Below are 11172 nucleotides of genomic sequence, written 5' to 3' on the forward strand. Positions count from 1 at the left end.
TCTAGACTTGAGACTATTTATATGACATCAATAGATTTAGGTCTAGAGGGATGACTTAAATAAAGGTTTAAGAAAATTAAAATATCAGTTTCATGCCCCAGCTTTTCCTGAAAAAAAAAAAAAAAAAAGCTTTAAATACAACCCCAAATCAGAAAAAGTTGGGACAGTGTGGAAAATGCAAATAAAATAAAAATGCAGTGTTCCTTACATTTAGTTTGACTTTTCTTGGTGGCATCTAGGATGGACCATCACACAGTGGAAACGTGTATTGTGGTCAGATGAATCAGCATTCCAGGTCTTTTTTGGACAAAGAAAAAAGGACGTCATGTGCTCCGGACCAAAGACGAAAAGGACCATCCAGACTGTTATCAGCAACTTGTCCAAAAGCCAGGGTCTGTCATGGTATGGGGCTGTGTCAGTGCCCTTGGCAAAGGTAATTTACACTTATGTGATGGCAGCATTACTGCAGAAAAGTACATTGAGATCTTAGAGCAACATATGCTGCCTTCAAGGCGTCATCTTTTCCAGGGACGTCCATGCATTTTTTAACACATTACAAAGGCATGGCTGTGGAAGAAGAGGGTACGGGTACTGGACTGGCCTGCCTGCAATTCTGACCTGTCCCCAATAGAGAATGTGTGAAGAATTTTAAAACGAAAAACATAACGACGACCCCGTGCTGTTGCACAACTTAAGACGTGTTTGCAGGAAGAATGGGACAAAATAAAAGCTGAATACTAAATCACTTCGTCTCCTCGATGCCAAAACGTCTTTTAGGTGTGATGAAAAGGAATGGCAACATTACAAAGTGGTAAATGCTTTACAGTCCCAACTTTTTTTGGAATGTGTTGCAGGCCTGAAATGCAGGAATAGATGTTTATTAATAAATGAAATGAAGCTGAGCAGATAAAACATGAAATATCTCAGGATCATCCTGTCTGCAATAAAATAAAAGTCAAAGCAAATTTAAGAAACTCTGTGGTTTTTTTTTTTTACTATTTGCATTTTCCATGCTGTCCCAACTTTTTCTGATTTGGGGTTGTAATTAATCATGGTTTAATGTTTACAATGAATGTTAATACAAAATTATAACAATAATATAAATATGTTGTTTTGAAAGCCAAGTTTGTAATTATTCTAATTTTATTAATTCATTTAAACATTGTAAGTCTTAACCAACAACAAAGGCACTTAGTTTGCTTTAGTGTAACCAAGTTACAAATCAGGTCAATCAGGTGCATTTCTGAGTCATAATTATGCTGGTTCAGTTTATGAGGTTAGGTGGTATAGACAGTAGTATGAATTATAAAGACTATAAATGCCTTGTCATCTTAAAATGCCTTGAGTCCTGTGTTCTCAGTATGACACCCCCAGTCATGACTACTGAGGTTAATTAATTCAATTAATAGAGTTGCAAAAACACACATTAATTAAATACTTTTTACAATACTTTATTCAAAATTTTAACAATGTGCCATTGACCTCTTAGTCATCTGTAACCGTGTGTAAATCGACATGCGAATCCTGCCAGGACAAAGCACAGAAAGCATACAATAAAACCCCAAAATACATTGTGCCATTTAGACACATTTAGGCACATCATTTTAAAAGGACGATGGTAAGCAGCCAAAATATTTTCACAATATTTACAAATGCTGTACATGAAAAGTGCCTAGTCACCTAAGTGTTCTTCTACAATGTGTTGTTTTTATGTACTCTCATATCACAACTTAATATAAATAGTAGTTGATAGTCAAAAAGTACTTATTGCACAAATGATTGATGGAGTAAAACAGGTCAAGTGTTGTTTTTTTAAGTACAAAGTGCTGCAAATCCACAAGTCTTGCTAGCTGGAGTAAAGCACTAAAGAGTGAGTCTGTATTACTGCCATTCCAGATGTCATAAGGCACACAAGTGATATGCTAATAAAACACACTCTAGTGTTATTGTATCTGTAGCTTTCTTTACTTGAGATTTTGATGCACCATGGCACACCTACTCTGTTTTAAAAACATCTGTACAATATGCAAACTGCAACGGTTTGTAACAGATAATAAACTAGCAACGTCTAAATGCAATACTATCTCTAATAAAAGAATCCCACTCTGTTCAGATGTACCATAAATTTGCTCCAATTAGGAGAAATAATCATTTTTGGCACAAATTAAAAGCACCTAGCACCAGCATGGATGTTTTATTTAATGTCACCACAGTTCTTTACATCTGAGTAAAACATTTAATAAATATTTGAAGTAGGTCTGAAGGGTCGAGCTGTTTGGGTAACACTAATATTGTGACTGAATTAGTCAATGTAATTAGAAAGCCATCGGAAACCTTCCCCATATCCTTGTCTCTTTAATACGCTGCACATGAAAACCTCCATCGGCCTGGTGTTTAGCTCTTTCAATGCAACATTACCCTAAAGACAAACAAAACAACAATAATACAAAACAAGGTCAGTAAATGACAAGCCATTATTCATTTAAATTAATTCAATTGATTGATTAATTAGGCACTGCAACAACAAACACTGGAGTCACATTCCAATTCCAATACATAAATGTTCCAAAATTAGGTGATCTGGTGCAATACATCATGTAACCTATATTGGAAAATGTATGTGGACACCTGACCAAGTGTCTACCGTTTAAGATAAGATAAGATAATCCTTTATTTGTCCCACAGTGGGGAAATTCACAGTGTTGCAGCAGCGTTCCTTTCCAGAATCATGGGTATTCATATTGAGTAGCTCCACCAATTTGCAGCAATAACAGATTCTATTCATCCAAGAAACCTTTCCACAATCATTTGTGGTGTCTTTGAGAAAGCTTATGTTTGTTTGTTTATTAGGATTTTAACGTCATGTTTTACACATTCATGACATAAACGGTAGTTACTCATTACACAAGGTTCATCAGTTCACAAGGTTATATCGAACACAGTCTTGGACAATTTAGTGTTTCCAATTCACCTCACTTGCATGTCTTTGGACTGTGGGAGGAAACCGGAGCACCCGGAGGAAACCCATGCAGACACGGGATAACATGCAACTCCACAAAGAAAGGACCTGGACCGCCAGACCTGGGGATCGAACCCAGGACCTTCTTGCTGTGAGGTGACAGTGCTACCCATTTAGCCACCGTGCCACCCGAGGAAGCTTGACCCTATTATGAGCATTTGTGGGGTCAGGCACTATTCAACTCTAGTTCATTCCAAAGGTGTTTAATGGGATTGAGGTCAAGGCTTGCCAAAATGTACTTGTACATGTACAACTGTTGATGTGACTTATACATTTGTACTCAATAATTAGGAGTCCACATGTCCACACACATTTGCCTATATATTGTATTTATGGTATGTTGTTTTTTATAGTTGTAAATAAGAAAGCCTGTTAGCTACAGCTCCAAAGACAAAAACAATGAAATGCATTCAAGTTGAATGCTGATTCGTTTATCATGGCACAAGCTATACAATGTTTCATTTCTTGATTATGTACCTTTCCAGTAGTGTGACCTTGCAGACCAAAAAACTGTCTCAGTGCATCCTCACTGATTGCCTCTGGTCTATCAATCTTGTTTCCCAAAACAAGCATTGGCACATTGGAGATGGTCTCATCAGTTAACAGGGCCTATAATTTGTAAGATAAAAGAGTATTTTTAAATCATCATTTACATTATATAGTTTTTTTTTTTACACAAATTGTTCAGGTAAACTAAAAAATATTTCTATTTCTGATAATTTAATTTGAAAAAAAAATGAAATGGCATAATAATAATAAAAAAAAGAATAATAAAAGCTTACATCTAGTTCAATTTTAGCCTCATGTAGACGTTCACGGTCAGCAACATCTACGAGGTACACTATTCCATTTATGCACGGTAAGTAATTTCTCCAAACTCTTCTTGCTGTAGTTGAGAAACAAAATTCATTTGGAAATTTATGGTGATGTAAATCATGAGTAACAATGTACCTATAAACTTTGCTTTAACAGAAAGCCAGGCCGGAAGTCTAGATACCCATGGTCAAATTCCATGTTGTGTTAAAGTTCTGTGTAATATTTGGTTAACACATGCACTGCATACAGTGGGGTCAAAAAGTATTTAGTCAGCCACTGATTGTGCAGGTTCTCCTACTTAGAAAGATGAGAGAGGTCTGTAATTTTCATCATAGCTACACTTCAACTATGAGAGACAAAATGAGAAAAAAAATTCAGGAAATCACATTGTAGGATTTTTAAAGAATTTATTTGTAAATTATGGTGGAAAATAAGTATTTGGTCAATAACAAAAGTTCAACTCAATACTTTGTAACATAACCTTTGCTGGCAATGACAGAGGTCAAACGTTTCCTGTAAGTCTTCACCAGGTTTGCACACACTGTAGCTGGTATTTTGGCCCATTCCTCCATGCAGATCTCCTCTAGAGCAGTGATGTTTTGGGGCTGTCGCTGGGCAACACAGACTCCACAAATTTTCTATGGGGTTGAGGTCTGGAGACTGGCTAGGCCACTCCAGGACCTTGAAATGCTTTTTACGGAGCCACTCCTTCGTTGCCCGAGCGGTGTGTTTGGGATCATTGTCATGCTGGAAGATCCAGCCACGTTCCATCTTCAATGCTCTCACTGATGGAAGGAGGTTTTGGCTTAAAATGTCACGATACATGGCCCCGTTCATTCTTCCCTTAACACGGATCAGTCGTCCTGTCCCCTTTGCAGAAAAACAGCCCCAAAGCATGATGTTTCCACCCCCATGCTTCACAGTAGGTATGGTGTTCTTGGGTTCTTCTTCTTCCTCCAAACACGACGAGTTGAGTTTTTACCAAAAAGTTCCATTTTGGTTTCATCTGACCACATGATATTCTCCCAATCCTCTTCTGGATCATCCATATGCTCTCTGACAAACTTCAGACGGGCCTGGACATGTACTGGCTTAAGCAGGGGGACACGCCTGGCACTGCAGGATTTGAGTCCCTCTCGGCGTAGTGTGTTACTGATGGTAGCCTTTGTTACTTTGGTCCCAGCTCTCTGCAGGTCATTCATCAGGTCCCTCTGTGTAGTTCTGGGATTTTTGCTCACCGTTCTCATGATCATTTTGACCCCACGGGATGAGATCTTGACCCCAAGGAAGATTATCAATGGTCTTGTATGTCTTCCATTTTCTTACAATTGCTCCCACAGTTGATTTATTCACACCAACCTGCTTGCCTATTGTAGATTCACTCTTCCCAGCCTGGTGCAGGTCTACAATTTTCTTCCTGGTGTCCTTCGACAGCTCATTGGTCTTGGCCATGGTTGAGTTTGGAGTCTGACTGTTTGAGGCTGTGGACAGGTGTCTTTTATACAGATAACGAGGTCAAACAGGTGCCATTAATACAGGTAACGAGTGGAGGACAGAAGAGCTTCTTAAAGAAGAAGTTACAGGTCTGTGAGAGCCAGAAATCTTGCTTGTTTGTTATTGACCAAATACTTATTTTCCACCATAATTTACAGATAAATTCTTTAAAAATCCTACAATGTGATTTCCTGGATTTTTTTTTCACATTTTGTCTCTCATAGTTGAAGTGTACCTATGATGAAAATTACAGACCTCTCTCATCTTTCTAAGTAGGAGAACCTGCACAATCAGTGGCTGACTAAATACTTTTTGGCCCCACTGTACTTTGCAAATGTTAGTACGCAATTATAATTTGTTTGCAGAATTTAACAGATAGATAAAATAATGCAAAGACAAAATAATACATGTGCCATAATGAATTCATTATTACTTATCAACTTACTAACACATTAACACACTACCACATTTTATGCTAGATTTTCTTGAATATGTCTAATAAAGCACAACAATTAACATTAATTGCATTAAAAGGGTTTGTTCTCTGTATAATGTTATTTCTTATTTAAAAAAAAAAAAAAAAACATGACCACCACCAACCATGTGCATAAAACTATTTAATAATAGACTATATTCACCTTGTGTATGTCCACCCAGATCAAAGGTGGTGAAAGTCATTCCAGCAATGGTCAGTTCCTCAGAAGCTGTTAAAAATGCCAAAACAAACACAGATGTATGACCTGCTGAGGTAAACTGTTTTATTGCTCAACATATTGGACTGCATCTGTCTGGCATGGTTAGGAAGAACTACGTACTTGGATGAAGCGTTGGCACATGTTGCACAAGTCGATCGTCCTTGAGCATGTGCAACAATGTTGTTTTTCCTGCATTGTCTAATCCAAGAAATATTAGCTTTCCACTCTTTCTATACAGTCCTGAATAGAGAAAGAATAATTCAGATAAGTTATTTACAGTAAGAGGAAATAAACTGAATTACTGCTGCATTTTGTCTTCCAAAATTCTCCAGTAGTAAAATTATACATAATCCACACAACAGTTTAAGGTGCAGGAATACTAACTATAAAATATCAGAATAGTAACAACTCTACTGATAGTGTAGATTTCACATACTATTAACTGAAGAAGTGTGCAGGTAATAGGTTTGACATTTAGATTTATTTCAAGCTTTTCTCAAGCTCCTGTCACTCTGGACAAGAGAGTCTGTCAAATAGCAAAAATGTAAATGTATTTCAACAGAAAGAAAACAATGATGCAAATTACCACACATGACTGGAATCCTTGTACCTCTCTGTATGATGTGTAAACTAAAGTAGATTATCAGCAGGTTGCTAGATTATATATTATAAAAGAAGAACATGCCAGCATTTTCTTTTTGCGTGTTGTGGTATTTTTATGGTAAAGATACTTCTAATAAACTTAAACTAGTATGTTGAGAGTTACATTTTACTCACTAAAGACATTTTAACTTACCTAATAACTGTAATACACTGCTAAATCCCCTGTAGATCCAATTAAATATGAAAGACATTCTGTCACTGTTCCCTGAAGAAATAAACAGAACATAATGACAAAAAAATTACATCATAACACAACTAAATGTTAATACCAAAAAGATATGTTAAAAAAGACACAATTTATATAAGAGATACATAAGAATACAAATATATTCTTGGTATCCGACCAATGTCGACCAGGACCAAAGTTTGAAAGACTACTTTTTTGTGCCATAAAAGTCAGGCTTCACTTGCCCATTAATGAGCCTGCTTTGAATGCTTTAAGTCAATTAGAGCTCACTGAAAAGATTTTGCCATTGTAATCAAGAAAATCCGCAGTTAAAGTGTTTTATAAATTTGGAGCTAATAGTTGACAAGAAAGGCAAGTACTTGGATAATCTTAAAAAGGCTTAAGAGGCTTATTTTTTTCTTCTCCAGACATACTTCCGACCATTGTGTTTAAGTAATAAACCAATTTTTTTCATTTCACCTTAAAATTTCGTTTTCTTTGTCTATGTTTATTTACAACGGCACAGCAGCCTTTTAGTCCATGGCCTTTTGTGGTTCTTGGATTACATCTACCTATTTGGACACATTTTAAAAAAATTGAAAATGACAAACCATGCCATGCCAGCTGCTACAGGTCAGAGACAGGGTTTTTGTTTTAAACAAAAAACTATTAAGTACACACATTGGCTGTGTACAAAATCACATACTTCAACAGTGTGTACCAAGTGCGCACTGATAGGCCGGTAAAGCAGTAAGCTCTATCAGTACGCAAGTGTGCAGTATGTACGCAACTTTGGACGTACTACATCCGCCAGCTTACCAACGTCACGTGATGCATGATGTCACATCGCCACAATTATAACAATTTTAAAATCAGACAAAAGTAATTCTGTATTTTCCACAAAGCTACTCATAATGTTATTCAGGGTTGTACTTAATCATAACATTAAAATTTTTTGTCTTACTCCGACTTTCCACCGTTTTTCTTTTTCGCTTTGAACGCCTTTGCAGCTCCAGTTGAATTATGGGATAGATTATCGGACCGCAGTGTCATGTGTTTGCATATTCAAAAATGGCTGCCCATGAGGTAGGTCATCAGGGTACTTTTCGCATACTGTTTATTGAATACTGCGTATTCAGACACATTACCCGCTACTGCTTTTGCGTACTGTTCAGTATGGAAGAATGCGATTTTGGACGCAGCCCATAAGTCAAGGACTCTATCCACTACACCCACCAGTTAGGATTTGTAGTTAAAAGTCTTATCTAGGTTTAAAATAAAAACCCTTTCTAAACATTATTAAAAAATTTGTTACGTACACAAAACTTAGAGGTAAATGATCAATGACAACACAGGCTAATCTGAGTTTAACTGGTCCATTCTTATCTAATTCATTTCTTAAAATGGACAGGTGGAGATCATGATCATTTTCCTATCAGAGAGCAGTGTACTGGCTGTGGACAGCAGTTAAAAATTCTGACCTAGTACTCTAAAAGTTGATGGTTTAAGCCCTAACACTGCTAAAGTGCTACTAAAGAGCCTGAGCAAGACCTCTAACCATCAATTGTTTGCACTGTACAGTAGACCCTTGAGTTACAAACGGTTTACCATACGAACATTTTGGGTTACGAACGATCTTTTTCAACTTAACGTATGAACAAATTTCGGATTATGAACCGAAATTCGCGAAACACGTGACGTCACGAACAAGTTGACTCCAACCGTCTCTCTCTCTCTATATATATATATACAGTGAGCAAACATTTGGACAGCGGACGGTGTTTTTCCGGTGTTTTCTTTGTATTTTGTAAAATTTTATATTAAAATGTCCCCAGAGAAGGTGCAGAGAAAGTGCAGTGGTGAGAAAATGACTATTTGTTGTGTTGTATAATTACTCCTGCCAGTAGCTGTCACTGTGTATCAGACAGAGGGGACAGTGAGTGAGAGAGAAGAAGGAATTCGGCTCAGTAAACTATTCTTTCTTTTGTGCAATTACACCTACAAAATACAACACTACTGAAATAAAGAAGGAAATAATAGAGAAATATGAGAGTTATTGTTGTTTCTAGTAGATACATTTTATATAAAAAAAATATTATAAATTTATTATGGTGTATGGTACAGCACACGTACTGTACTGAAATGTAACGTGTTTTTTTAATGTACAGTACAGTACTACTGCTGTGTGTTGTTGTTTATTATTGTTTATTACAGTAATGTCTATTCTATAATTTAAGATTTAAGGAAAAATATACTTATATACTTATTTATAACAAAAAAGACCTTTTAAGACATTAGAAAGGTTAGGTGGGGTGGGGGGGGTGTGGGAGGTCTGGCACGAATTAATTCTATTTACATTATATGGGAAAAATTGGTTTAACTAACAAACATTTTGACTTAAGAACAGCCCTTTGGAACCAATTAAATTTGTAAGTCAAGGGTCTACAGTATTTGGTCACAGCTGTAAGTCTCTTTGAATAAACATGTCTGCTAAACGCCATAAATGCGTCCACAAAGAGCCAAACAACACTTTCTATAGGGCTTTTAAACAATACAGAAAGAGGCAAACTAAATACAGTATTTTAAAAAGATTATGATGTAAAGTTGTCGTAAAATGTGTCACGTTTGTAGTTTGTTTGTTTGTTTATTAGGGTTTTACCGTCATGTTTTACACTGGTACATTCTTGACATAAACGGTAGTTACTCATTACACAAGATTCATCAGTTCACAAGTTTATATCAAACACGGTCGTGAACAATTTTAGTGTCTCCAATTCACCTCACTTGCAGGACTGTGGGAGGAAACCGGAGCACCCGGAGGAAACCCATACAGACACGGGGAGAACATGCAAACTCCACACAGAAAGGACCCGGACCGCTCCGCCTGGGGATCGAACCCAGGACCTTCTTGCTGTGAGGCGAAAGTGCTACCCACTTAGTTACCGTGCCGCCCCACGTTTATAGTAAAAGGGGTAAAAGTACAATTTTGGGTGAAACGTGACCCTCTTGGCGTTCCATACCAGTCCAGTCTATCAGAAGCGCAACATTGCAGCACTATTTTTATGGAGAGTTTGACTGTTACCTGACACCCCGCATCCATAACCATCCACACGCCTCTGTCAGTCAAATTACTGCCTCCTTTATTCATTTTAGACTTTATCAAAATAAAATCCCGATAAATAACATGAATGCGTTTGTTGAGTATTACTAATTTAAAGGTTATATAAACAATGGCTCTAATAGTTCGATGTCTAATAAAAAACGGTTGAGTCACTGAACAAGTTGTAACATTTGAAGTGCACTGATAAATATTATAATAGTTATTAATAATTTATTCAGTTGAAGTTACTGTATTTCACCAAATGCCTTCTTAAAGTGAGTTTATAAAGCAAGAGAAAATGAGTCGACATGACAGCGAGCAGTCGACACTAATTCAAATGTGAACAAAACAACCTGCATTTGTAACTTGTTTACATAGTAAATATACACGACAGCATCCAATTCATAAACAGTCGTTATATTATTATTATATTAGAATTTGTAAGTTGACCAGGCTGTTACATAAGCACCGTTTAAGGCCGGACAGTTTTATACAGCTCACAATGGTAAACACATGCGCATTTCTTTGTATAAACCCACCTCTGATCCGCTCTTCTGTCACCCAGTCAGATCTCCTTTTACTCACAGGTACTACCCACTTACTGTAATTAATACATTCACCAGATTATTACATGAAAGATTACTGTGATCTACCGAGGACAATTCCTAACTGAACGCATTAAGTAAACAAACCTACTGACATTTGCAGTCCGCTATCAGAGAATGTAAGCAGCGCCCTCCTGTGCTGGAAACTGGAATCACATGGTATGTGCGGCACGCCTCAAGGCTCCAGCGTTTCATATATCAAGTCGAGTTATATGTGCCTTAAAATCCAGTTTAATTCAGACATGTTGCATCTGAAAATCAAATTACTGGACAGCAAAACTGTCCGACCATATTGGTGGTGATAAACCAATATGCGAATTTAGCGTCGAATTTAGACAGTTGTAAACGAATACAGAGCAAGAGATTGAGGGTTATGAGCTTTACTCAGGGGTATAACCATGGCAACCTGGTGGTGGTGGGTGGGAGGCTTGAACCAGCAACCTTTTGATCACTAGTACAGTACCTCAACCAATAAGATACCACTGCCTTACCCAAGCTGGTCTGTCACACACCTAAAATATTAAAATGTTTATACCATTTTGTTAAAAACCATAAAATATGTTTCAACTAGTGCAGTTTTATTAGTGAGATATTTTTTAACCCTAATAAGCACT

The 11172-nt window shown here is 37.0% G+C and overlaps 1 protein-coding gene across 2 annotated transcripts; it reads right to left on the minus strand.

Moving 5' to 3' along the window:
- Window positions 1-1435: 1435 nt before the first annotated feature.
- On the minus strand, window positions 1436-10859 carry LOC134307911 (GTP-binding protein SAR1a-like). 2 transcript variants are annotated; one of them, XM_062990606.1, is made up of 8 exons: window positions 10650-10859; window positions 10493-10554; window positions 6821-6892; window positions 6145-6264; window positions 5968-6033; window positions 3802-3905; window positions 3497-3628; window positions 1436-2419 (listed from the first exon to the last, which is right to left on the minus strand). In XM_062990606.1, exons 1-8 carry the CDS (start codon window positions 10751-10753, stop codon window positions 2303-2305), a joined length of 777 nt encoding a protein of 258 aa, XP_062846676.1. In that variant the 5' UTR covers window positions 10754-10859; the 3' UTR covers window positions 1436-2302. The 2 variants fall into 2 exon arrangements, with proteins under 2 accessions (XP_062846676.1, XP_062846677.1); XM_062990607.1 differs by having other exon boundaries at window positions 10654-10702.
- Window positions 10860-11172: the final 313 nt, after the last annotated feature.

Source organism: Trichomycterus rosablanca, unplaced genomic scaffold (assembly GCF_030014385.1).
Source record: "Trichomycterus rosablanca isolate fTriRos1 unplaced genomic scaffold, fTriRos1.hap1 scaffold_383, whole genome shotgun sequence".
NCBI lineage: Eukaryota > Metazoa > Chordata > Actinopteri > Siluriformes > Trichomycteridae > Trichomycterus > Trichomycterus rosablanca.